We start from the raw sequence: 23579 nt of genomic DNA, 5'->3' as shown, positions 1-23579 counted from the left end.
GATCCACCCCTTCCCAGCCCTCATTTAAGGATTGGCAGTGGAGGTGAGGTGATTTTGCTGGAGAAGCTTGCATACCTGAGGCTTTCTGAAGGTAAACAACTTCTTTCTTTTATTTTTGTGCCCACAGCTGTTGTGTTTGAGCATATCCTCATTGTAGCCTAGGGCCTTGCTGTCCCTGCTATGCTTTCTATTGTGTTACAGTCCCACTTTGTCATCTTCATTTCAAGGCAGGACAACAGATTTCAAGGCAGGACAACAGATTTCAAATGCCCCTTTTTGGTTGCTCTGCTCCAGCACATCCTGCAATCCACCACCAGCATGACCAAGCTTAACACCTTCATTTGTTTTTCTGTACTCCAAATTCTCACCTGTAGAAGGTAACATTTGGTGCCTTAAGTGCTACAGATATCCAGAAAGTTCAGCCATTTCTGTTCATATTTTGGCATTGAGTTGCACCTTGGTGTCTTTTTGGAGAAAAACAGGGGATTTCTCCTTAGTGTCTGGAAGAAAAATCAGGGATGTATTTCTCTCTGATAATGTGCTGCTTGGCTTTTTTCAGTGGGAAAATGAAACTTGCGGTTGCACAGTCCTCCCTGAAATAACTGCAGCCAACACACCATTAGTCAGAGGTTCACCAAGCACCTCTTGGCACTATTCCCTAATGGGGGGTAGATGCCAGGAGCTCTTTATGGTGTTTCAGGGTGTTTTCAAGGTGGTGGAAAGGAGAAAAAAGACATCATTTGTAGCTGCTTTGCTCCAAGTGCTGCGCAGTTCAAAACTCCTGGCGTTACACATGGGGCTGCCTTCTTTCCCCAGCACAAGGAGGGAAAACATGGAAAAAAGTTGTATTTCTTATTTGGGTTTCCTGAAAGCACCAAAGCACTTAATCACTGATCTTAAAAAAAAAAAAGCCAAAAAAAACAGCTTCTCTCTATTTTCTAATAATCTCTAGAAATGGACTTATTATCCCTTTGCTACTTTATGGAAGCATTCCTTATGATCAAAATTAGCGAGACGCTTGCATAAAAGAGAACAATAATTGCTCAACGAGCATCTCGTTTGTAATTTATTAGTTTCTATTATTGTGCGTTGCCACGGCAACAGCTCGCATCCCGGGTGATGACAGAGATGTTAGATATGAGCCGACGAAGCTCCTGGTCCCAGCAAATGGAGGTGCACGTTTTTATCAGTAATTTTCATGAAAATAATAAGTGAGGGAGTTAATGAGATGGAAAGCCGTCCTGTGGCTATTGTGATTTTTTTTTCCCTCTCTTTTTTTTTTAAGTGTTGATCTAATTAGAATGCATCAGTCAGGAGAAGTAATGAGGATTTAGCATCTCACAAAGAGGTGGGGATCGTATCAGAAAATTAGCACAAAATTGGAAAATAATCGGGCCAGTGCTGGAGAAGGGGCTGAGCTCCTCGGATTCCTGAAATCCCGGATCTGCCCCCGTTTTCCTTCCAGGCAGGACAGGAACGTTGAGAATTCAAGTGAGGCTTTGGAGATTGTTGCTAAATAAAAGGGTGAGACCCAATTGGAGGGGAATCACACTGCAGGATTGTCACACTGGCTCAGGGACAGGAGGGTTTGCAGCAGGCAACAGGAGCTCAACTATTTGTGGTGACAGCTCAGAAGGAGCCACCATCTCCTTGGGCACTGGATGTGGTTGACATAGCGGTGCTGGCGTAAGGGCAAATTTTTTCTAATTACCCAACTCAGCAATGTCAAGTGCCAGACTGCTTCAGCTCATTGAGTGTACTTGAATTTGCATGGATAAAGCTTAGAAAAACAACAGTGGAAACACTTTTTGTTCATCAAAGAAGCCTTATAGAGCTGGGGATGCTTCAGCGAACTGAAGAACTGTGAGACTCGTGTTCAAAAGATGGCAAGTGGGATGATCTTGCTAATTATTGTGCTATTAATCTCACACCAAATATAAGTGTAACACCTAAGCAGCCTTTACTACAGAAATTCAAAAATAATGTAAATAATAGAAATGTGATTAATCAATTATTGACCTACAAGGTTTCTTAGCAAACAGGGTTGTGGGGGGGTTTTTGTTTTTGTTTTTTTTTCCAAGGTATGGGATCAATCATTTTGAGAGGAGATGTACCAGGTTAGTTATGAAAGCAAGCTGTTTCTGGCTCGGGCAAATTTTTTTTGACCACTCAACTGCCTGCTTAAAAATGTATGGCTATGTCATAACAAGAATGAGAGCTGAAACTGAGAAAGCAACAAGTGGAACTGACGAAATGGGATAATCGCCGCTGTATTGATTTCTGTTATGTAAAGCCAACAGGTTTTCATCCCCCATTCATCCAGCTGTGCCTCTACATGTTGAGTTTGGCCAGCTCTTTCTCAACAGACTCATACGTTTCTTTTTTTCTGCAGCTAACCCAGATTTTTCCCAGTTCACACAAGCACAGAAAATTTTCAGAAAATTAGAAGGGGATGGAAGCTTTATAACGTGTGCCACTCAGAATTAAATCACTGCATCATAAAACAAAGTGAAAGGACATCAGCACAAATAGCACTGCATTTTAGCGTTATTGTGAGAAAGGGGTGTTTTTTTGTACAATGCCATATATACCAGGTCCATTTCCTCATTAAAGTGATTTTTAATTTGGAGAAACCATGTTTTGCCATAGAGCTGCAGAATTTTGGTGCTGTGATGGATCTGTAGAGACACCTAGTGATGCATTTTTTTCTATGCTCAAGTGTAAAAATTGCCAGAAACTTTCCAACTGCAGTCCTGGGATGTAAAACATTTCTAAAATCATCATGGCAATGTAATTTGGCTGGCATTTGCAATTAGTATGCTAAAAACATATTTTAGATCTTCTTGGAGATGTCTATAACTATTTTAAGGCAGAGCCTCCATTTCCATTGGATACCTCTGGTTTCGCAGTGTTGCTGCACTTTCAGATATTCTGAATTATTTCTTCCCACTGCACTTCCAAAAACAGTCTTCAGGATTCTCATTTTTTGAGGAACTGCAGAATAATGAGTCAGGAAAAGAGTTTTGCATGTCTCCTGGTGAACAGTGCACCCACATAATCACTTGATGTCCAATTAGTTGATCTGGGCATTCAAATTATCATCCCCATTGCTTTATTTTTAGAATAAGAGGGGCGATGGCTTTTTCTGACCCAGCCCTGCTTGTGTTTCTGGTGTCACTATACATCAGTTCTCCAGATAAATCCTCTGTTCTTAGACCAAGAAATAGGTTTGCTGATGAAATGTGTAAAAATGAAGTAAGTTCAAGTAAGGTGGAAAATGCCTTTTGTTGGTATTTTGTTCAGCAGCTGAGGAACAGGACAATGGAGAAGTGAGACAGAATGGGAAAATGGGTGGAAGAGGGAGAAAAAGATCCTCCTTTTACTGCACAATGTGAATGCAGCTTTATCTCAGTTACAGTGGGCATATTTCAGATATTCATACCTTATTTTGGAAGGATAGTTTTCTAAATGCTCTTGGCATGACACTCAAAAGTCTTGCACATCATGGAGGCTGTCGTGCTTGGCCTGAGTTCTCCGTATCCTCCCATTGTGACGCACTTCCCAAAGTATTGTGCTAAATAATCACATAACCTATTTGTGCTTTTTTCCATTTGCAGCTCTTGGGTGAAAGGCTGATGGTAATATTACAGCACTTGGGGAAGAAATTTCCATTTTTGCAAGAAGTTGACTTTAAAGCTGCAAGGAATTATGTCAAATGGAGCTGTGTCACTTTTTTTTTAAATTAATTATTCTGGCATGGAGAAACTAATGGTGGTTATTTTCTGCTGCTCTTATTGGAGATCTGTGCTGTTCACGTGCCTTTTTTGGGGGGTGGGGGGGGTTATTTTTTTCAGAGCAGTTTATGGTGTTTTCCCTTTGAGGTGAAGCTGCTTCATCAAGTTCCAGACAAAAGAAAAAAATAAGGAAATGTGTAGATAGGAAAACAATATAATTATTTCCTTCTTGTCATCTACGTGGTATTTTTTTCACTTATTGAAAATAGTGGCTGCACAAAGAGGTGAAGTTGCTTAGACACAAGTGGGAGCTTTGCAAAGCATAATTCCTTGCTTTTCCATATTTATCTCCAGCTGTGACAGAAGGAGGGGAAAACAAAGCTCTTATTGCATGTGACAAAATGCTTTGAAATCTTCTTTTCTTCTTTCTCTTGCAGGAGATGCTGCAGAGCTCACCTGCGGCGCTCCCGGCCGCCTCCAACCCCCCCCCCGGGCATCGTGGTGCCTGCAGCTGCGCTGCCCCCGGGCAACCTGGCCATGGGCAGCGGGGCTGGATCGCCCGCTGTGCCAGGTAGGGTCAGCAGGGAGGCTGGGGGGAGTCTGCCCTCTGCATGCAGCACTCCCACAAACCCTGTCTTCCGCAGGTGGAGCCCTGTACCAGCCCGTGACGATGGTGACATCTCAGGGCCAGGTCCTTGCCCAAGCCATCGCCCCTGGTGCCCTGCAGATCCCCAATGCCCAGGTAAATCCTAGAGCCACAGAGCATCTTGAGCTGGAAGGTACTCATAGGGGGCACCAGGCCCAACCCCTGGCTGCAGACAGCACCACCCAAACACAAAACATGTGTCTGAGAGTGGTGTCCAAGCCTCTGCACGTAGATCCAGGGCTGCCCCATCCTACACGCAGAATCTGGCATTTCTAGCATTTAAGGATGAGAGGTGGTGGCCTCACCTTGTGCCAGGGGACGGTCAGATTGGATATTGGGAAACATTTCTTCTCTGGAAGTGGTGCTGCGCTGGCACAGGCTGCCCAGGGAGTGGTGGGGTCCCAGTCCTGGAGGTGTTCTGGAGCTGCGGGGTCAGTGGGCATCGTGGGGGCGGATTGGGGCTGGGGATCTTGGAGGTCTTCTCCGGCCTTGATTGTATGATTCTCTTGTTAAACTTTGTGTGGTTGCTTGCTCTGCTGTCAGATTTCACAAGGTCTCTCTGCCTTTCTTCACCAAGTTCCAGGGAAGTTGCAGTCTCAGGTTTATTTTTGTAGGGTAAAAGATCTGCACCAAAACACCTCAGTATCATTTATCTTCTGGGGACCACAAGCATCATCCATCCCATATGGCAGTGCTCCTTTTTTCCCTGTGTTATCACAACCTCATGAATTTGGGGTGGCTTTGAGGCATCTGTTCTATTTTCATTCCTCTTCTGATTAGCCATGCTGGGTTTCTCTGCGTTTTTGCAGCAAGACAATGATTTAGGGTAGAAATTGCTTTGTAAGGATAACTTGCCATCCCTGTTTGCATGCAGACTGCATCATCCACAGTCTCTTACAAACGCTGTCATTCCTCAGGAATTTGGGCAAAACATATCACTGTCTGCCACGCTGCTCCCTGGGGGCAGATCAGCCTCAATTCCCCCATGCACATTTTTAATGGCAGGAGCCTCCTAACGCTATCAGTCATAAATGCATGTGGAAAAAAAGGATATTTTGGAAGGAGGAGACACCTCCGCAGCAGGCTTTAATGCCTTCAAGGCTTCTTTCCTCCTTTCCCTCTTTAATATCTCTCCGTCACCAGCTTGGATCTTGCAGCAAAGCCCTCTGAGGTGCAAGAAACAGACGCGCGGGGAATATCAGGGCAGGGAGAGCAGCCTGGACAAGCACCTCCGGATGCTCTTCCCGCGCCGCCAGCGTGATTTATTCATCTGGAGCTCATGGGAGCGGTGGGACCTGCCAGGCTGATGTTTAATTCATCTAGGAGAAGTGTTTTGATGAAGAGCTGGGAAAAAAAATCTTTTTAACTGAGGTTTCAGTTCTTTTCCCACGACATCATTAAAGCTTCTCTTGCAGCATCCCAGTGTATTTATTTTTGTTTTTTTTCTAAAAGCAGTGCATTTTCCCACAACGTTTCTCCTCTATTAATTGGAATAAGCAGAGTGAGGAACAAGGAGTTAACGAATCACAGAGTTTTAACCTCAGGCTGTAAAAAATAGCTGTCTCTGTTTTGTTGTGGTATTTTTATTGTGGTAAATTATCCTCCTTAATTGCATGTTGAAAGTGGGCATGGCGTTGTCCTCACTGGTGCCACTGCAGTTGGGAAAAGCCAATTGCCCTTTGCAAAACTGGGTGCAAAAATGAAGATACTAAATGAAGATACTAAACAGATTCTGGTGGAGAAATGGAAATTTAATGCAGATTTTGGGAAAGTGGTGGGATTTGGGAGGTTCTCACCACAGTCTGTTTTTTCCACTCCACTACTCCCGTTTTGAGTTCATTTTTGTTTGGTTTTTTTGGGGTTGCTGATCACCCTTTTGAGCTGATTCTCTCCCTGGCAGGTGAACCTGGATCTCACCTCACTCCTTGATGGCGAGGACAAGAAGTCCAAGAACAAGCGGGGCGTTCTGCCCAAACACGCCACCAACATCATGCGTTCCTGGCTCTTCCAGCACCTCATGGTGAGCACACCCTGCATGACCATGCACCCTGCAGAGCACACTTCAGGGGGCTGCACAAGGGAAAAAAGGCTGCTTTGGAAGTTGGAAAGAAAAATGTCCTCAAAACCTTCAAAATGAACAAACTGAAGTGATGGTTTGTCTTAGTTTGGGGTATTTGGAGGCACAAAGTGGCTTTGCTTTCATTTTAGGAGCATTTGAGGCATGTTTTCACTGCTGGTGGCAAAATTATGATCTTGATGTTTAGCAAACAAAACCAGAGGGGGAAATAAGCCAAGTGTCTGACTTCCATCCACGTTTGCAGGTGTGTAAAGAAGGGCTCTGTACAGTTAACGGCTCCAATGTACCCTTTTCCAGCAGTCAGTGGGCTGGGTGCAACAGCTGCCCCTGTGGGTGCAGCAGGAATTGTCCAAAGTGTGAAATTACAAAATGATCCGGTTTTTGGGTTTGTTGGTGGGTGGAGGTGTAATTCACAGAGGATGCAACTGGGCTATTTTCATGCAAGGAGGCTGCTTGCCCACCACTGGGGCTGGAAAAAGGGCAGTAAGCTAAAACAAAAATCCCTTTTTCCTGCTTAACTCAGGGATTACTCTGCACTTACTGTTTTCTCAAAGCCCCTTCCTGAATCTCCTGGTGCGGGAGGACTAACAGCTACTTCGCAGATTTTCCTGCACACCATTTTGTTGGGCAAATTTTGACGCCCGGGGATGATGAGGATGCATAGCACAAGGCACTGAGTCTTCCCATACGTCTTATCTTCTTAGCCTGAAAGCACCAGCATAAATAATGGGGTTTGCATCCTAGTAGCATCAGTGATCACAATTTTGTTGGGCTTGGGAGATTTTTAGCTGGAAATAATATGCCATAAATGCTGGAATAAGGCATTATGGGAAATGGCACTGGGAACAGTGAGACATCCCTGGGAAGTCCCGCATGAAGCCACCTCTAGGAGTGCTTGGGCAAGTTGATATTTTTCAAGGAATGCTTTTGCCAAAAAAGGAGCAGGTTTTAAAGCCGAAATCCTGAATTTCTGACAACCGTTATTAGAAAACAGTAGAGAAAATCACTAAAACTAACAAAAAAAAATCTCCTTTTCCTTGAAGTAAAGCCTTAGGTGAAAAGCATTTGTAAAGAGTTAAGGATGCAGGGGAGACAATGGTACCTTACAAATGTGCAACAAGTCATCAAACTGGGGTGGGAGGGATGGAAAAAAAAAGTGTTCTTTCCCCCTGACTGGGGCTGCTGCTTTACATACATGGATGTCATTTTGCCCATCTATCTTCTAGCATCCCTATCCCACGGAGGATGAGAAGAGGCAAATTGCTGCCCAAACCAACCTGACCCTCTTACAAGTCAATAACTGGTGAGCACACTGGTGGCCTGTGCTGTCACCTCACAGATTTTATAGATTTTGAACAATTCTGTCTCATTTAGTCTGTTTTTAGGGATTGGGTGAATAGTTATGGGTCATTTTTAGGCAGTACAGTGGCTGTGTGCTTAGTTAATTGTTGGACTTTGATGATCTTTATGGGTCACTTCCAACTTAGGGTATTCCGATTCTATGCATCCAGTGTTCATTTGTGAAGTCCCAATGCCCTCTCCTGGCAATCACAACATAGCAGCCAGTATTTTCCCTCCTGCAACTAACAGCCGGAGAAATTAGAGCAATGGCTTAACATGCCACAGACAAATGAAACAGAGGCGCATGGCTTGGGGAATGGGATAGAAAAACAGTTTTCTGCACCATGAAACCACTTCTGAAAGGGTTTTATTGTAATTATATATATATATAAATAATAAAGCAATTCATTAAATTGTTATTGTTTACTTAATATAGTAATTTAAACAATTTTTAATTGAATGGCTGCTTTTTTCCTGGGAAAGGTTCATCAATGCCCGCCGGCGCATCCTGCAACCAATGCTTGATGCCAGCAACCCAGACCCAGCCCCTAAAGCCAAGAAAATCAAATCTCAGCACCGGCCCACCCAGCGGTTCTGGCCCAACTCCATCGCTGCTGGTGTCCTTCAGCAGCAAGGTGGCAATTCGGGGACAAATCCTGATGGTAAGGAGAGTCCTGGTGGCTCCTGTTCCTCCTGGATAAGGCCATGCATAATACCTGATGCTGGTATTCAAGGTTTTTAAGGTCCCTCCCAACTCAAACCATTCTGTGATTCTATAATCATTCTATGTTTCTATGAACAAAAGAGATGAAGAAAGAAGATTAAGAGAAACTCTGACAAACCATTTTGGGCATCTTCTTCCTGAAAGGCTAGTTTCCTGTTATTTAGTAAATACACAGCAGTTAGATGTAAGATTTAGACCTCGGGAGATGGGTGGGGCAGGTGGGACCCCCTGCATAGTATTTTGGGTAATACAGCTGACCATTTGTGTTCTTGTAGGTTTATGCACTTTTCTGTCCTTTTAGTATCAGACAGGGAGTCCTTGTTTTTATCTGTTTAATTTCAGGCTCCCTTGCCATGGACAACCTGCAGCCCCTCTCATCAGCCACGGCCACCATGGCCATGCAGCAGGCCATGCTTGCAGCTCACGAGGACTCCCTAGATGGCACCGAGGAGGACGACGATGAGGAGGATGAGGACGAGATGGAGGAGGAGGAAGAGGAGGAAGAGGAGCTGGAGGAAGAGCCCGGTGGCCTCCCGACTGCGCCTGGCGCTAACCTTGGCTTGGACCACAGTGACTCACTGGAGTAGCTCACCTTGCGTGCTCCCCAAATCATGGATGGCGCCAGAAGCGACCTCTCCCAGAATGGCAAAAAACAGCAAGAAAACAACAAATTGGTGAGGAAAAAATCTAACTGTGGAGGCCCTGACAGATGCCCCATCTGCCTGTGGGTGCACCGGGGCCACCACATCCGCACATGGCAGTGAAGGACACGTGTTTACAAGGCACATATTGTGGCCGGATTTTTTTGAGGTTTTCTTTCAGGTTTTATCCTTGTTTTCTCCCTTTTCCCTTCATTTTTGGTAATGAAAGCATTTATAGGGGAGGCTGTTTTCCCCACCGTGCTCAGATGCCACCATAGGCTGTTGCATCCTCTTGGATTTCTTGGTGCAAAAAAACCCCAACAGAAACAGGATTGATGTATTTTTGGGGGAAGCTTCCACAAAAAAAGGTCATTCATATAAACATCAGCATGTGGGAAAAAATTGCCAAGTTCCCAATTCTGCTTCCTATCAGATTGGAGGAAAGTTTCATGCTTTTGACCCACAGGATTGCTCACATCCCCGTTTTGGCCCCAGTGCTGTGGCCATTGGGTGACTCTACGTGCGACTTTCAGGAAAAGGGAGAAAGTCCCCAAACTATTTAATTTATGTGCTAAAAACCCAACAAATCTGGAAAAAATATTCAGCCTTGAACTTCAGGACTGAGACTGGATGCAATGTTGGGCTGGATGTGAGGCTGAGTAAGACCTTTCCAGGGTTTTTTTGGTACCAAATAGGAATAAAATAGCAGCCTTTCTCCGAAAATTGAATAGTGATTTGCCCAGGAGGAAGGAAATTCAAAAAGATGGTATCTCCCCAGTGTCATCCACCTGTGCAGGAAAACATTGGGTTTCTCACCCCCAAGTGCCACAAGTGAGCTGTTAGGGGGCAGCTGTACAAAAACACTGTGTTTGGGGGCTTCAGGTGGTAGCAAAAAGGCAAATTCTGCCTTGAACTGTGAGAATAAAAGCAGCCCAGGTAACACAGGGCATCTTCTCAGTTCCGTGGGGGTTTAAAAAAAAAAAAAAAAAAGGATTTTTTTTCTGCCAGTTCTTCCCCAGCAGTGTGGGGTTTGTTCTTCTGTAATAAGGAAGGATTTTGTCGGCTGCATGAATTGCCATTTTTGACCCTCTTTTGGCTCTTGAAGAGTTGAGAAGAAACAGCAGCCACAGCCAAACAGGCCGCAGCAACAAAGTGATGCAATGGGCAGCAAAGCCTGTTTTTCAATACTGATCTGGCGTGAATGTAATCTGTAATTTCATAAAGGATTCATTGTAATTTAGTATTAATTCATGTCATTTATTATAAAGTGCTACGAGATGAGGTTTTGCAGCTGTATTTTATTGTCAGCTTCTTTCAGTGGAGGTGAGGGTGATGAAGGACAAGTGGAGCACCAGAATGGGTGAATAACACCAAAATGGGCAACCCATAAATAGGCAAATTCTCCTAAAATGAGTGAATTGCTTCAAATCCACAGATGAGTGATGCAACCCCAGAAGGATTCGACCTCTGTGAAGAACTCTGAAACTGGGTGATTTACCACCAGTATGAACTATGCTTCCCCAAAATGAGGGACTATCCCCAAATATGAACTCTGCTCTCCAGAAATGCAGTGTGCCTCCAAATGAGTGACCCTCTCCAAAATCAGTGGGAGCTGCCCTGACACCAAAATAAGCACTGTGCCACCGAATGTTGCTTCCCAAAAATGAGGAATGCTCTCCAAATATGATTAACAGTACCCCAGAATTGGTCTCTTCCCCCAAAATGAGTGCCTTTTCCCCCAGATGAGCACCCAAAATAAGTGACACACCCCAAAGCAGCGTGATTCTTCCCAAAATGGAATCCTTGCCTATTAAGCACCCAGCAGCAGCAGCTTGTTACCCCAAAATATGCCTATTTTGCAAAATGCTGAATAATCATGACCCACAAAAAGTACATTTGTCTACCCCAAAGCTGCAAAACACAGCTTTTTTTACCCTGCGTAATGCAGGATGAGATGGTTTTGGACCTGCTCCATCCCCTGGTTAACCGGGGATGCCTCGGTGGAGTGGAGGCTGGAAATGTGACACCCATCTTCCAAAAGGGCTGGAAAGATGATCATGGTAGCTACAGACTTGTCAGTCTCATCTCAGTGCCAGGGAAGGTTATGGAATGGATAATCTCAGGAGCCATCACGGATCAATTAAAGGTCAGCCAGGGGATCGAGTCCAGTCAGCGCGGGTTCGTGAATGATAGATCCTGTTTGACAAACCTGATTTCATTCCACGACAAGGTGAGCCGCTTAGTGGATGAAGGTAAGGCTGTCGATGTGGTTTACCTGGAATTCAGCAAAGTCTTTGACGCTGTTCCCCACAGCATTCTCATAGAGAAGCTGGCTGCCCATGGTTTGGATGGGCGCGCGCTCCACTGGGTGAAACACTGGCTGGATGGCCAGGCCCAAAGAGCGGTGGTCAGTGGAGTTAAATCCAGTTGGCTGCTGGTCACGAGTGCTGTTCCCCAGGGCTCGGTACTGGAGCCACTTCTATTCAACATCTTTATTAACGATCTTGATGAGGGGATTGAGTGCACCCTCAGTAAGTTTGCAGATGACACCAAGTTGGGAGGGAGTGTTGATCTGCCAGAGGGGAGAAGGGCACTGCAGAGGGACCTGGATAGGCTGGGTCAATGGGCCAAGATGAACTGTGTGAGTTTCAGTGAGCCAAGGTTAACTGTGTGAGATAACTGTGTGAGGGCCAAGTGTTGGGCCCTGCATTTTGGTTGCAACAACAGGCAACCCTACAGGCTTGGGGAGGAGTGGCTGGAAAGCTGCCTGATGGAAAGGGGCCTTGGTGTTCTGATGGACAGAGGGCTGAATGTGAGCCAGCAGTGGGCCCAGGTGGCCAAGAAGGCCAATGGCATCCCGGCTTGTGTCAGGAATGTTGTGGTGAGCAGGACCAGGGAAGTCATCCTGCCCTGGACTCAGCACTGGTGAGGCCTCACCTTGAGTACTGTGTTCAGTTTTGGGCACCTCAGTACAGAAAGGACACGGAGGTGCTGGAGCAGGTCCAGAGAAGGGCAACAAGGCTGCTGAAGGGCATGGAGAATATGGCCTGTGAGGAGAGACTCACGGGAAGGAACTGGGGCTTGAGTCTGGGGAAAAGGAGGCTGAGGGGAGACCTTACTGCTCTCTTCAAATACCTGAAAGGTGATTGCAGTGAGTGTGGGGCTGGTTTCTTCTCACCGGTGACAGGATGAGGGGAAATGGCCTCAAGTTGCACCAGGGTTAAGTTTAGGCTGGATATCAGGATACACTTCTTTACAGAAAGGATTGCTAAGCACTGCAATGGGCTGCCCAGGGAGCTGTTGAGTCACCATCTCTGGATGTGCTTAAAAACCGTTTGGATGTGGTGCTTGGGACGTGATTTAGCGAGGGTTGTTAGAGTTGGGGTAGTATGGTTAGGCTGTGGTTGGACTTGATGATCTTTAAGGTCTTTTCCAACCTGAGCAATTCTATAATTCTATTCATTGAATGCAGGAGAAGAAGACACTGGATGCCAGTTGCTTAATTAATGAAACAAATTGTTTATTTCCCAGCTGTGCAGAGGTTTGGGGGGATGTGGGCCGGGGAGGTGCAGGTGACCTGTTTCCATGTGACTGGCCCCATTTCTGGGGGTGCTGAAGTTTGGGGGTGCAGGGCTGCACTGCATCAGGTTGGGCAGAGCACTGCAACGAGAGAGGTGAGCGTGCACAAGTGTGCACAGGGCTGCACTAGGGTGCAGGCAGCTGCAGAGTGATGCATAGATAACAGGGCTGCAGGGGGGTCCACAAAGATGTGCAGCGGTGCACAGTGATGCATGAGTGTGCAGTAGGTTGCATGAGTATGCATGGGGGTGCACATGCATGGTTGAGGGTTTGTATGCACAACTACGTGTGAGCATTCATGAGCTTGCACCAAGGATGCATAAGCATTCATAATGAGGGTGCTTCTGGTTGAATGAGGTTGCACAATAGCTGTAAATGGGATGTAAGAGGATACAGGAGGAAAACAGAAGGGATGAATGAAGAATTCACAAGGCATGCACAAAAGGGAGTACAGGGGATGCACCGGGGCATGCAGTGATGTACAAAGAGCACATGGGGGATTCACAAAAGATGCAGGAGGATGAGCAGATGATGCACAAGGGATGCCCAGGAGATGCATGAGGCACATAAAGGATATTCAAAGGAGAGAAATGCGCAGTGGCGCATTACGGGTGCCCAGGCATTCCCAATGGATGCAGAAGGGCCATGGATGAGTACACAGGGGGTGAAGAAGAATGGACAATGACATGTGAAGGTCCATGAGGATGCTGTAAAAATGCAGGAGGGATGCTCAGGAGATGCACCCAACATGCAGGGGAGATGTAAGGAATGCACAAAAAATGCATGAGACGTGCATGAGCACTGCAGGAGAGGTGCATGAGGGTAAGGGAGATGCAGAAAGGACACACTGATAAAATGGGGAATGCCCTTGGGGTATGGAGGATGCAGGGGGGATGCATGGGGCACATGCAGGTACCTTTGAGGATGTAGTCCGTCAGCAGCGTGGGCACCTTCTCATTTCCCTCCTTCATAGCAAACAGGACTGCACAGTGAAAAAGGACCTTGAGCAGTCCATGCATCCCCACATACCTCTATTCAGTCCCCAAACAGCCCCACACCATCACAGAGGCACTACCACAGTGTACCCATTCTGACAGTACCCCAATGGAGCATTTTCACCCCCATCAACCACACTCAGGTGATGCAAAATGGAGTTTTCCACCCAAATTGGCACTGAGGTGGGCTGTAAAAATGGGAAAGGTGGGGCAGGGGAGGCCCTGCAAATCAGGTCTGCTACAGCAATGCAAAATGGGAAACTGCACCCCAAATTGCTCAGGGCATACTGATGCAAAATGAACAATTTTGCCCCAAATTGGCCATGCCAGGGGGTACAAAATATTTCCCAATGTGCGTGGACCATAGTGATGCAAAAACCAACAGCAGCCATGCTGATGCAAAAGCTTTGATTTGCTGCAGTGGTGCAGATGAGACAACTGTGCCTGAAAACTCTCAATGCTTCACTGATACAAAATGGTGTTTCTCCTCCAAACCAGCTGTGCTGCATTAGTGTCATGCATCTGATTGCAAAAAAGGTGGCTGCACCCCCAACTGGCTGTGTTGAAAAAAAGTAAAAAAAAAAAAAAAAAAAAAAAAAAATTCATCCAAGTTGTGGGCACTGCAGCAATGCAAATTGTGTGTTTGTGCCCCAAATTGGCCATGTTATGGTGATTCAATGTGGGTCAAGCAAGGACTCACTGTTGGTGAGCATCTGCAGATCCTCAACGGAGGGCGGCGAACCCTTCTTCTCATAGGGAATCACTGTGTTCAGATACTGCAAAGCAGAAAAATGCCCCCAAAACACCTCCATGCCATAAAGCTGCCTCTTTTTTCACACCTCACTGATGCAAACCACCCCAAATTGGTGCAAAAGCAGAAGTGCCAAATACAGCTGCAACTTTCCAGCAATTGCATTTAATTTACAGATGTTTGGGGGGCTACTGAGTTAAATGGATACTGCAAAAGTTATGCTCAAATGCACATGCACCCCTGGCTAGAGAGGACCGAAGGGATGAAAAAGGGCAAAAATGGCACACAAAGGGCTGTGCAGAGCAGGGAGTGGAAGGGGATAGATTTGGGCAAATTGGGGGGAAAAGGCACCTGCTTCTCGTTCGCAGCGGGGCCAAAGGTCTGACGCAGGCCGGATTGCAGGATGCTGGAGATGCCCTCCATGCTGAACCGCTGGGGACACGCATTATCCTGTCACCTCCTGGCATGAGGACACCACCCTGGGCACCAATATCCCCCATCTCCCCGATCCACCTCCCTGTCACCCCATCCCATCTTCACATCCCCATGCCTGTCCTGCCCATGTCCAGTGTCCTCCATGTGCTCAATCCCATGTCCCTTCATCTCATCCCATCTGATGCTATGCTATCCTATCCCATCTCATCCATCCCATTCTACCCCATTCTACACCATCCCATTCCTTGCCATCCCCACATCCGCAGGGCCCCACACCCCACCTCCCCCAGGCTCACGTCCATATGTCAGTCGACCCCATCCCCACCTTTCTGGGCATCTGTCCCCCACGCTCGGGACGACCTCCTTGCAGGCTGAGCCCACGGTCGCGGCGGCGGCGGCGTGCAGCCTCCCGCTGCTCCCGCTGCTCCCCCTGCACGGCCAGCAGTGCCCCAATAAACGCCGTCTTCACCTCCTTCTCGAAGGCCAGCTCATCCCGCCGTGCCAGCTGGGCCACCAGCTCGGCCGACAGTGCCCGGCTCGCTGCCTCTGCGCGCCCTGCTGCCGCTGCCAGCTCCCCGGCCGTCAGCTGCTCCAGCCCTGCCGCCAGCATCATCGTTAGGGTGCACAGCGTGCATGCACTGTACAAAAAGGCCTTACGTGCAAGGTGCAGTTGGTGGGATGCCTGGGATGCTCAGTGCAATGCATGTTGTGGTTAGCAAAGGTCCAGTGCAGCTACGGGAATGTCCAGTGCAATGAGTGACATGCACGGCGCAACGAGTGACATCATGGTGCAGTGGGTCTTATTTCTGATGCAGTCAGTGAAAGGCACGGTGTATTAGTTAAGTACCTGGTGCAATTAGTGACATGCACATTGCAATTACAAGAATGTCTGGGGCAATTCATGGCATTCCTCATGCAGTGAGAGCTACTCCTGGTGTACTCAGCAAAAGCACAGTGCATGAGTGAAATACCTGGAGCAATGATCAAAATGAATGATGCAATTTAATTACTGGAATGTCTGTGGCAATTAGTGACATGCATCATGCAATTATTTGAGCATGAGGTACAGTCAGTAAAATTCTAGAGATAATTAACAAAATGCACAGAGTAATCAGTGAAATGCACACTGTAACCTTTTTACTGCTTCGTGATCAGTGAAATGCTCAGTGCATTGCTGGAACACCCAGCACTGTCATAGCACAATTGCTGAAGTGCCCGGTGTCAGAACAAGGTGCCCTGAGCAACTATGGAAGAGCCTGATGCAATTAATGGCATGCATGGTGCAGTAAATGAAAAGCATTAAGTACAATTAGGGAATATACAAAGCAATTATCAAAATGCCTGGTAAGATTAGGGAAACCCTCCTTGCTGTCAGTGAAACGTAGACAAGGTATATTTGGGGGAAAACCTGGTGCAATTATTAAAAAGTATCATAAAATTTCCCATGTATTTTGGAAAATGTCTGGTGTATGGTGCATGTCAGCAAATTAGGAAAATGCACCAAGCATGGCTCAGGGAAGACCTTGCTGCATGCAATCATATGCATGCACAGTGCCATCAGAAAAGTGCAGGATGCAAACAGCCATGCACAGCACAAGTGAGACATTTTTTCAAAATGAACTTGTCAATGGATCACCTGCGTGGCATGCTTAGGATGGCACATGCCACTTAGCAACATGCACTTAGTGCAGTGCACAATGCTGGAGACATTTTGCAAAATGTGCTGCATGCTTGTTGAAACACAGGACCATCTGTAACCATGCTATAAGAAAGATCTCGAAGGGCTCATTTTTTCCAGAGAGCCACCTCCTGATGTCCAATTTGGTGAAAACTGCACCCAGAAAGGGCTGTGCCTGGCTCCTACTGCCCATACCTTCATGGGAGCAGTTGTTGTTGAAGGTGGGGGAGAAGGTGTGCAGCTCACGCAGGACGATGGGCTCCATGCCCCTGCCTCCACCATCACCCTCTGCGTTGGCCTCAGCATCCTCTTCCTCATCTTCTTCCTCCTCCTCCTCCTCCTCATCACCCTCAGGATCCACCTCAGGGTCAGGCGAGCTCTGCATCAGCTCCTCCAGCTCCTCGATGACCTGTGAAGCACCAGTGTCCACATCTGCACTCTGCAGCCCACATCATCCCACATTTGCACCCTGCATCCGACATCTGAGTCCCGCAACCTTGCCCACATGTATGCTCTTGTCCCAAAACAAGTGGATTTGGCCTTTTTGTGTCCTGAGCAGTGTGAGCCCAGTGTTACAGAGACATCCACGTGTCTGGGTGTAGGTACCTGCTCAGCTGTCAGCAGTGGTTCCTCATTGATGCCTGAGTCGTGTTCGCTTCTCTCAGCAAGCTCTTCATCTTCCTTCTCACAGAGCTGCAGGAGACAAGCTGGTCACCTCAGTGGCACCACAGGCACTGCCTGGTGCAAGTATGGGAATGGCATAGGCACAGACATAGCCCTATAGCTCATGGGAAGAACTACCAGAACCACAGCACTGGGGGTGCACTGCCTGTAGGGCTTACGCTGCAGAGATGTTGCATGGAGATGCTGCATGGGAGGAACTGACAAGGAGACATTAGATGGGAGAGCTGGATGGAGATGTTGGATGGAGGCAGTGGATAGGGGTTTGGGATGGAGGTGTTAGATCAGAGGCATTGGATAGGAGTGTTGTATGGAGAGATGTTGGCTTATGAGGTGTTTGATGGAAGCACTGGATGAGGATGTTGGATGGGGACGCAGTGGTGGGTCATACTGTTTGGGGATGCTGGATGGCGGTGTTAGAAACTTCAAATGGTGATGTTGGGTGGAAATGATGGATGGGGACAAGTTTGATGGGTGAATCATGGCAACATAAAATTGCTCAGGTTGTAAAAGACCTTAAAAATCATCAAGTCCAACCACAACCTAACCATAGTACCCCAACTCTGACAATCTTTTGCTAAATCACGTCCCTGAGCACCACCACATCCAAACGGTTTTTAAGCACATCCAGGGATGGTGACACAGCAGCTCCCTGGGCAGCCCATTGCAGGGCTTTCTGTAAAGAAGTGTATCCTGATATCCAACCTAAACTTAACCCTGGTGCAATTTGAGGCCATTTCCCCTCATCCTATCACCGGTGAGAAGAAACCAGCCCCACACTCACTGCAATCACCTTTCAGGTATTTGAAGAGAGCATTAGGGATGCTGCATGAAGAGACTGAATGGAGTCATCAGGTATGGAGATGACAGAGAAATTTTGGATGGTGAAGCCATGGAAGGAAATGGATGGAGGTGGTGGATGAGGACGCTCTTCTCTAGTGACAGATTGCACAACATCCAAACAAGCTCAATTCAGTGGATTTTTTATGCCGTCCCACAACCCCAAACATAGCTCTTCATAGAATGAACTCATTACAATGAAGCCAATGAAGTAAACACTATTTTCTTCCCAGTTTGGGAACAGATTGGCAAGGACTAACAGGGCTTTGGGGTGCCAAGGGTGTCACAGCCATACCTGGGGATCGATGCCATCAGGGGCCTCAGCCTCAGGGTGCATCCAGGGCCGGGGGGAGCCTCGGGGGACAAAGCCATCAGTGAGGGCATCCCAGACTCTGCAGGGAAGTAGGTGTTTAGTGGGGATCACCAAAATACCCCAGAATGCCCCACAGTGCTGCCTCTCAGAAAGCCATCGTGAAACAGCATGCCAAAATACCACAATGCATCCCAAAGTGAGCCCCAGGACACCCTGAAATACTCCTAATTATTGCCTCTGCCTCAGAATACCTTAAAAGTGTGTGCACATTAGCATAATTCCAATTCCCCCTAAATCACCCCAAAACAGCCTCCCCTCTCTAATTGCCCCCAGCTCCAAACCAACCATAAAAACACTCATTTTGGGATATTCATCTCATCTCCCTCCTCATCTGATTTTAATTTCCTCTTATGCACATATTTCACAATGCATAAAAATGGGACCTTAAAAAAAAATCATATTCCCATTTTTAACAAAAAAAGCAACAAATAAAGAAAAAGCAAATGAGCGTCCCAAAATTTGCTTCTTTTCTGCTCTTAAAGAACCAGCACCTTGCAGAATGCAGCCGCAGATTTCCAGGTTAATTATGGCAATAGCTGGTTAATAATTAGAGGAAAGCGGTGCCTTTAAGGCCTCCACCCATCCCCCATCCATGCACACAGGGCTCATTGAGGAGTGGGGAAAAAAAAAGCCTGTTTTGCCCAAACTGACCCAAAATGACACAATCCACAGCACAAAGTGGCACCATGGGCTGCTGGTGGCAGCGCTGCGTTCCAGGCATTCTGCCAAAATGCATTTTTTCTCTGATTTTTCACTGAAAAATACAAAAACAGCTGAAAAAAAGAAGAGATCTGGGAGCTTTTGGTTTGAAAACAACCACTTTGCTTGGTGAAAAATCAGCATTAGAAAGTGCAGGCTGGCGAATAACCTCAATTAAACAGGCAAAAAGAAATCCATTAGAAAGGTGTTTGTATGTCAACATCTCTGGAAAAAAAATAAAATAAAAAACGTAAATTCTGCCCCTAAATGGCATTTTGCTACCAAGAAAAAGGTTTTGTGTGAAAATTAGATTTCAATGCAAATGCCACTTATGGTGCGTTTGGCCGCACAGGCAGCGCTGGGCAGATTTTGCTCCCAGCTGCCCCACTTTGGTGCACAGTTTTACATTGCAAGGAGGGGGCTGAGCCCTACTCACAGCTTGCTCACAGTTCACACTTACCCCCAGCTCTCCTCACAAAGCCTGGGCCCGCTGCAATGTCATGTGGAGCACCTGGATATGTATATATCCAGGATACTACAGACACTGCATGGTACTGCGTTACCAGGCTGTGAGGGAAGGGCCTGTTTTGCACCTGGAAGGTCACCTGCAAGCGCTCAAGGAGGTGCACAGCCCCAGATGTGCCCTGCTCATAGGATAAACACCATTACTCCGCACAATCATGCTGCAATGGGGCAAGCACGTTTCCATGCTGGGAGTGGGGTTTATCTCAGAGCGCTGCACAGTGGCATGCAGGCCTGAGCGTCCTATGTGTCCTGTGTGTCGTATTTGTAGGACACCACACAGAAACTCCATGCGGATGCACAGCTATGCCATGATGTAGAGCACTGAGCAGCACGTGGGGGAAGTCTCAGGGGTATAAGGAGCACAGAGGGCCTAAGGGAGCACACTCAGAGGATACTGCACCAAAAGTTTGGTGCGCTGCACAATCATGCAACAACATGGGGATGGGAATGCGAGGAGACCCATGTTCCCAGCAGGAAGAGGCCTTACTCACTCCTCATCCTGGAGGTGCTCCTCCTCCTCCTGTGCCTGCAGCCTGCCTCTCACAGGGGCCAGGCCCTCAGTGGTGGCATCGTAGTTGCGGAAGCAGACGGTGAGCTTCTCATCGAACTCCTGCACCAGGTCCTCCATCGATTTGAAGCTCATCATCTCAGTCGAGAAGCTCTCCAGCTCAGCCAGTGCTGGGTCCACGGTGCGTTGAGGGGCCCCTCCATTGTCCCCAGGCCCCTCCTCAAACTCCTCCTCCAGGCTTACCAGGGGTGCCTCCATCCTCCTTGCCACTGCTGCCGTCTTAGCTGTGGGGACAAGGTGCCCATGAGGCACCTGCTGCTCACAGGCTGTGTCAGCAGGGCTCCCTATTCCCTTTGCTGCCTGTAATCCCAGTGCCAGTAGTATCCCAGTAGTATCTTAGTGTCTTAGTCATATCTTGGTAGTATCTCAGTAGTATCCCTAGAGCATCTTAGTAGTGTCTTCATAGCACCTCAGCAGTGCTGCAGTAATAAGCTGTTGCCTCTTAGTACTATCCCAATATTCTTTACTAGTAGAAAGTGTTTAAAAAGCCCCACAGTATCTTACTGCTGCTCGGATAGTGCAGATAAAGCATTGCATCACTGCATTTTTTTACTGAAATGTTAATATCTCAGTAGTAGCCTCATACTATATCACCTGAAAGTGTCACACTGGTATCAACAATGTGCTGACAGTATCCCAAAAGCTTCCTCGAGTGCTGCCTTGATAGTACCCCAGAAGCATCTTACCACTATCTCTTCTCATTCCCTAGTAGTAGCTCTGAAGTGTTCCATTGGTTTCATAGTAGCATCCTACTAAAAACTGAATACTGTTCCAATAGTACCTTAACAGTGTTGTGACAAAATGTCAACAGTATCACAGTGGCACTCTGATGCTATTTGAGCTGTGCAGTATCTTAGTAGTAGAGTATGCTTGCAGTATCTCAGTAGAAACCCAGCAGTACTGGCATTCCATCCTGATGGATTTTAGAAAGCTCCTGGTAGCACCTCAGCAGCATCCCAGAAGTGTCCTCCAGGCATGCAATCCTGTGCAGGCATGTAGCCCTGCGTGTGGAGGGAATGCATGCCTGCACAGAGGCACATACATGCAAGAGTGCATGTGTGCACAGTGCCTAGATGTTCTGTATGCACACCTGGGAGCGCATGACTGTCAGGGTGCATGCATAAGAGTGGTACATGCATACAGGTGAATCTGAGTGCAGGTACATCCTGTGCCCGTCTGCAGCTCTGCACACATGCAGCCCTGTATATACACAGGTGCAGGGCACATGTTTGCACACCGTGTGTGCACATGAAGATGCACACATACACAGTGCTATTTGCATGCTCAGGAGCTGCATGCATTTGGGGTGGCTGCACACACGGCAGCACAACAGGCTGCATACACACGTAGGTGTGCGCTGTGCACGTGTGCACCATTGTGCACCAGCTTTGTGCACACCTGCACCATTCACACGTACCCTGTTTTGTGCCCCCAAGCTCTCCGCTGCACACACCCGCATGTGTGCACTGCGCATGCCCCTGCCAGCATCCCTCATACGTGCAGCTCAGTGCATGGCCCCCCCCCGATGCGCCCCAAAATGCCTCCCCAGCCCCACATCACCCTCTCCCATCCCGTCGCGCAGCGCCTGCGCACCCCACAACGCACCGCCTCCGCACGGCTGCTCAGCGCATCGAGCACCGCGGGGGGGCAGGCAGCTCCTTGCTGCCCCCCCACAACCTAGCATCCCCAAAATCCCATCCCTACGACCCGTGCACAACGCCCAACGCATCCCCCACAGGGGCACCCTGATGCGATGTCCTCACACTGCGCAGTGATGTCCCTCAGAGCCCCGCAGGCCCCCGCGCTGCACCTCCAAAATCTTTCGCCCGTCTCCCCACCCCCGCCCCGCACACATGCAACGCCCTTTGCAACCCTCTCAACTCATTCACACACTTCCCCACCGTGCACTCATCTCCCCTGACTGCACCCCAACCTTCCTATTTGCTCGTATTCTCCCGCACCACCACACGAGGGTCCCCCCCCCCATGTCCTCCCCCAGCCCCGCGCCCACCTGCGGCCCCGCATCCTCCGCGCTTCGGGAGAAGGTTGACCGGGGGAGGGGGGAGAGGGGAGGACGGACGCGTTGCGCACGCGCGGAACGGGTTGGATGGGGGGGGGGGAGGTGAGGGGTGACGTCACCTGGAGAGCTCACGCCTCCCCCCCATCACCCCCTTATCCCCGGGGAAGGGCAAAGAAAGGAGGGGCGCGGGGGCCCGCACCATTATTCGCATCTTTCCTTCTTCATCCTCATCCTCCTCACCATCACCATCATCAGTACCATCAGTATCACTTTCATCTTCATCCTCCTCCTCCTCCTTGTGTTCCACATCATCCTACTTTTCACCTTCTTTTCCTCCTCCCCACCCTCATCCTCCCCCTCCTCATCCTCCTCACAACCTTTCTTTGAATCACGCACCCCCCAATACACCATTCTCCCCTTCCTTTAATATATGTATATTCATTTGTTCATACGTTTCTGCAAGCATACAAATAGATCACATCCATTACAAAAAGCAGACTATGCTTTGGCAGGGGGGTTGGACTCGATGATCTCTGGAGGTCCCTTCCAACCCCTACAATTCTGTGATTCTGTGTGATATATGAAAATGAGATAAAGTTGAAATAAGATCTTTAAAAGTACATATTAACTATGCAAAAATCTCTTTTCCCTCTTACTTCAGTGCTTTTTTTCCTTTTTTTTGTAAGGAGCTATACATTATTCTCTGTAACCCCAAGAGAACGGCAGACCCAGTACCCCCAATTGGAGGTTGTGCTGTGCCATGGCTGTCGGTGTGATGCACTGCAGGGATGCACAGAGCAGCACTGCTCCTGTATCCCTACACAGCTTTCAGACCCGGCGATGCTGCAGGATTTGCTGGAACTCTGCTGGAAATTTCCAGCTTCCCTAATGTCATCCTTTTGTTCTTGCAAACTAGCATAGAGGTCTTGTTGCGTTGATGTTTCTAACAAATGGGCTCAAAACACCCTGAAACTGAAGGATTTCTCATAGGGTAGAAAATTCTGTTGGCAAGGTTTTGAGGCTGCATATATAACATATCATGGTGTCACTGCTGCTTGGCCACATAGCACACTGCATCTGGGGGAAGGAAACCAGCACTGAGCAGTCCGGCAGCTCTGGAGAAGCTTTCTGCTTTGAGAAAACGCTGAGCTGTACAAAGGGTTCCCATGGTTCCACCCCATCTCAGTTACAGCATTGAGATGATGCAAGGATTTAAAGGTCCTTCTCTATTCTATTCTATTCTATTCTATTCTATTCTATTCTATTCTATTC

General features: G+C 47.7%; 2 protein-coding genes across 3 annotated transcripts in view; one reads left to right on the top strand and one right to left on the bottom strand.

The window, feature by feature from the left end:
• Window positions 1–10453, top strand: part of PKNOX2 (PBX/knotted 1 homeobox 2) — a 65971-nt gene extending 55518 nt beyond the window's left edge. Inside the window, 7 exon segments of the mRNA XM_042882624.1 lie at window positions 4172–4216; window positions 4218–4305; window positions 4379–4476; window positions 6281–6400; window positions 7684–7760; window positions 8282–8460; window positions 8865–10453. Of these exon segments, the coding sequence (XP_042738558.1) occupies window positions 4172–4216; window positions 4218–4305; window positions 4379–4476; window positions 6281–6400; window positions 7684–7760; window positions 8282–8460; window positions 8865–9109 (852 nt within the window). The 3' untranslated portion in view covers window positions 9110–10453.
• A 2209-nt stretch (window positions 10454–12662) lies between these two features.
• FEZ1 (fasciculation and elongation protein zeta 1) lies at window positions 12663–22376 on the bottom strand. Of its 2 annotated transcripts, none has more exons than XM_042882625.1 (10): window positions 22299–22376; window positions 20211–20511; window positions 18418–18514; window positions 17208–17294; window positions 16797–17010; window positions 15249–15520; window positions 14840–14920; window positions 14438–14513; window positions 13659–13724; window positions 12663–12823 (listed from the first exon to the last, which is right to left on the bottom strand). In XM_042882625.1, the coding sequence occupies exons 2-10, from the start codon at window positions 20483–20485 to the stop codon at window positions 12807–12809; spliced, it is 1185 nt and encodes a 394-aa protein (XP_042738559.1). In that variant the 5' UTR covers window positions 20486–20511; window positions 22299–22376; the 3' UTR covers window positions 12663–12806. The 2 variants fall into 2 exon arrangements, with proteins under 2 accessions (XP_042738559.1, XP_042738560.1); XM_042882626.1 differs by lacking the exon at window positions 22299–22376 and adding an exon at window positions 22051–22089.
• Between the last annotated feature and the right edge of the window lie 1203 nt (window positions 22377–23579).

The sequence above is a fragment of the Lagopus leucura genome, unplaced genomic scaffold, assembly GCF_019238085.1.
Source record: "Lagopus leucura isolate 7727_CA_CO unplaced genomic scaffold, USGS_WTPT01 Super-Scaffold_100034, whole genome shotgun sequence".
In the NCBI taxonomy this organism is placed as follows: domain Eukaryota; kingdom Metazoa; phylum Chordata; class Aves; order Galliformes; family Phasianidae; genus Lagopus; species Lagopus leucura.
Note: the sequence above shows the minus strand (reverse complement) of the source record. Positions and strands in the feature narration are given on the sequence as shown.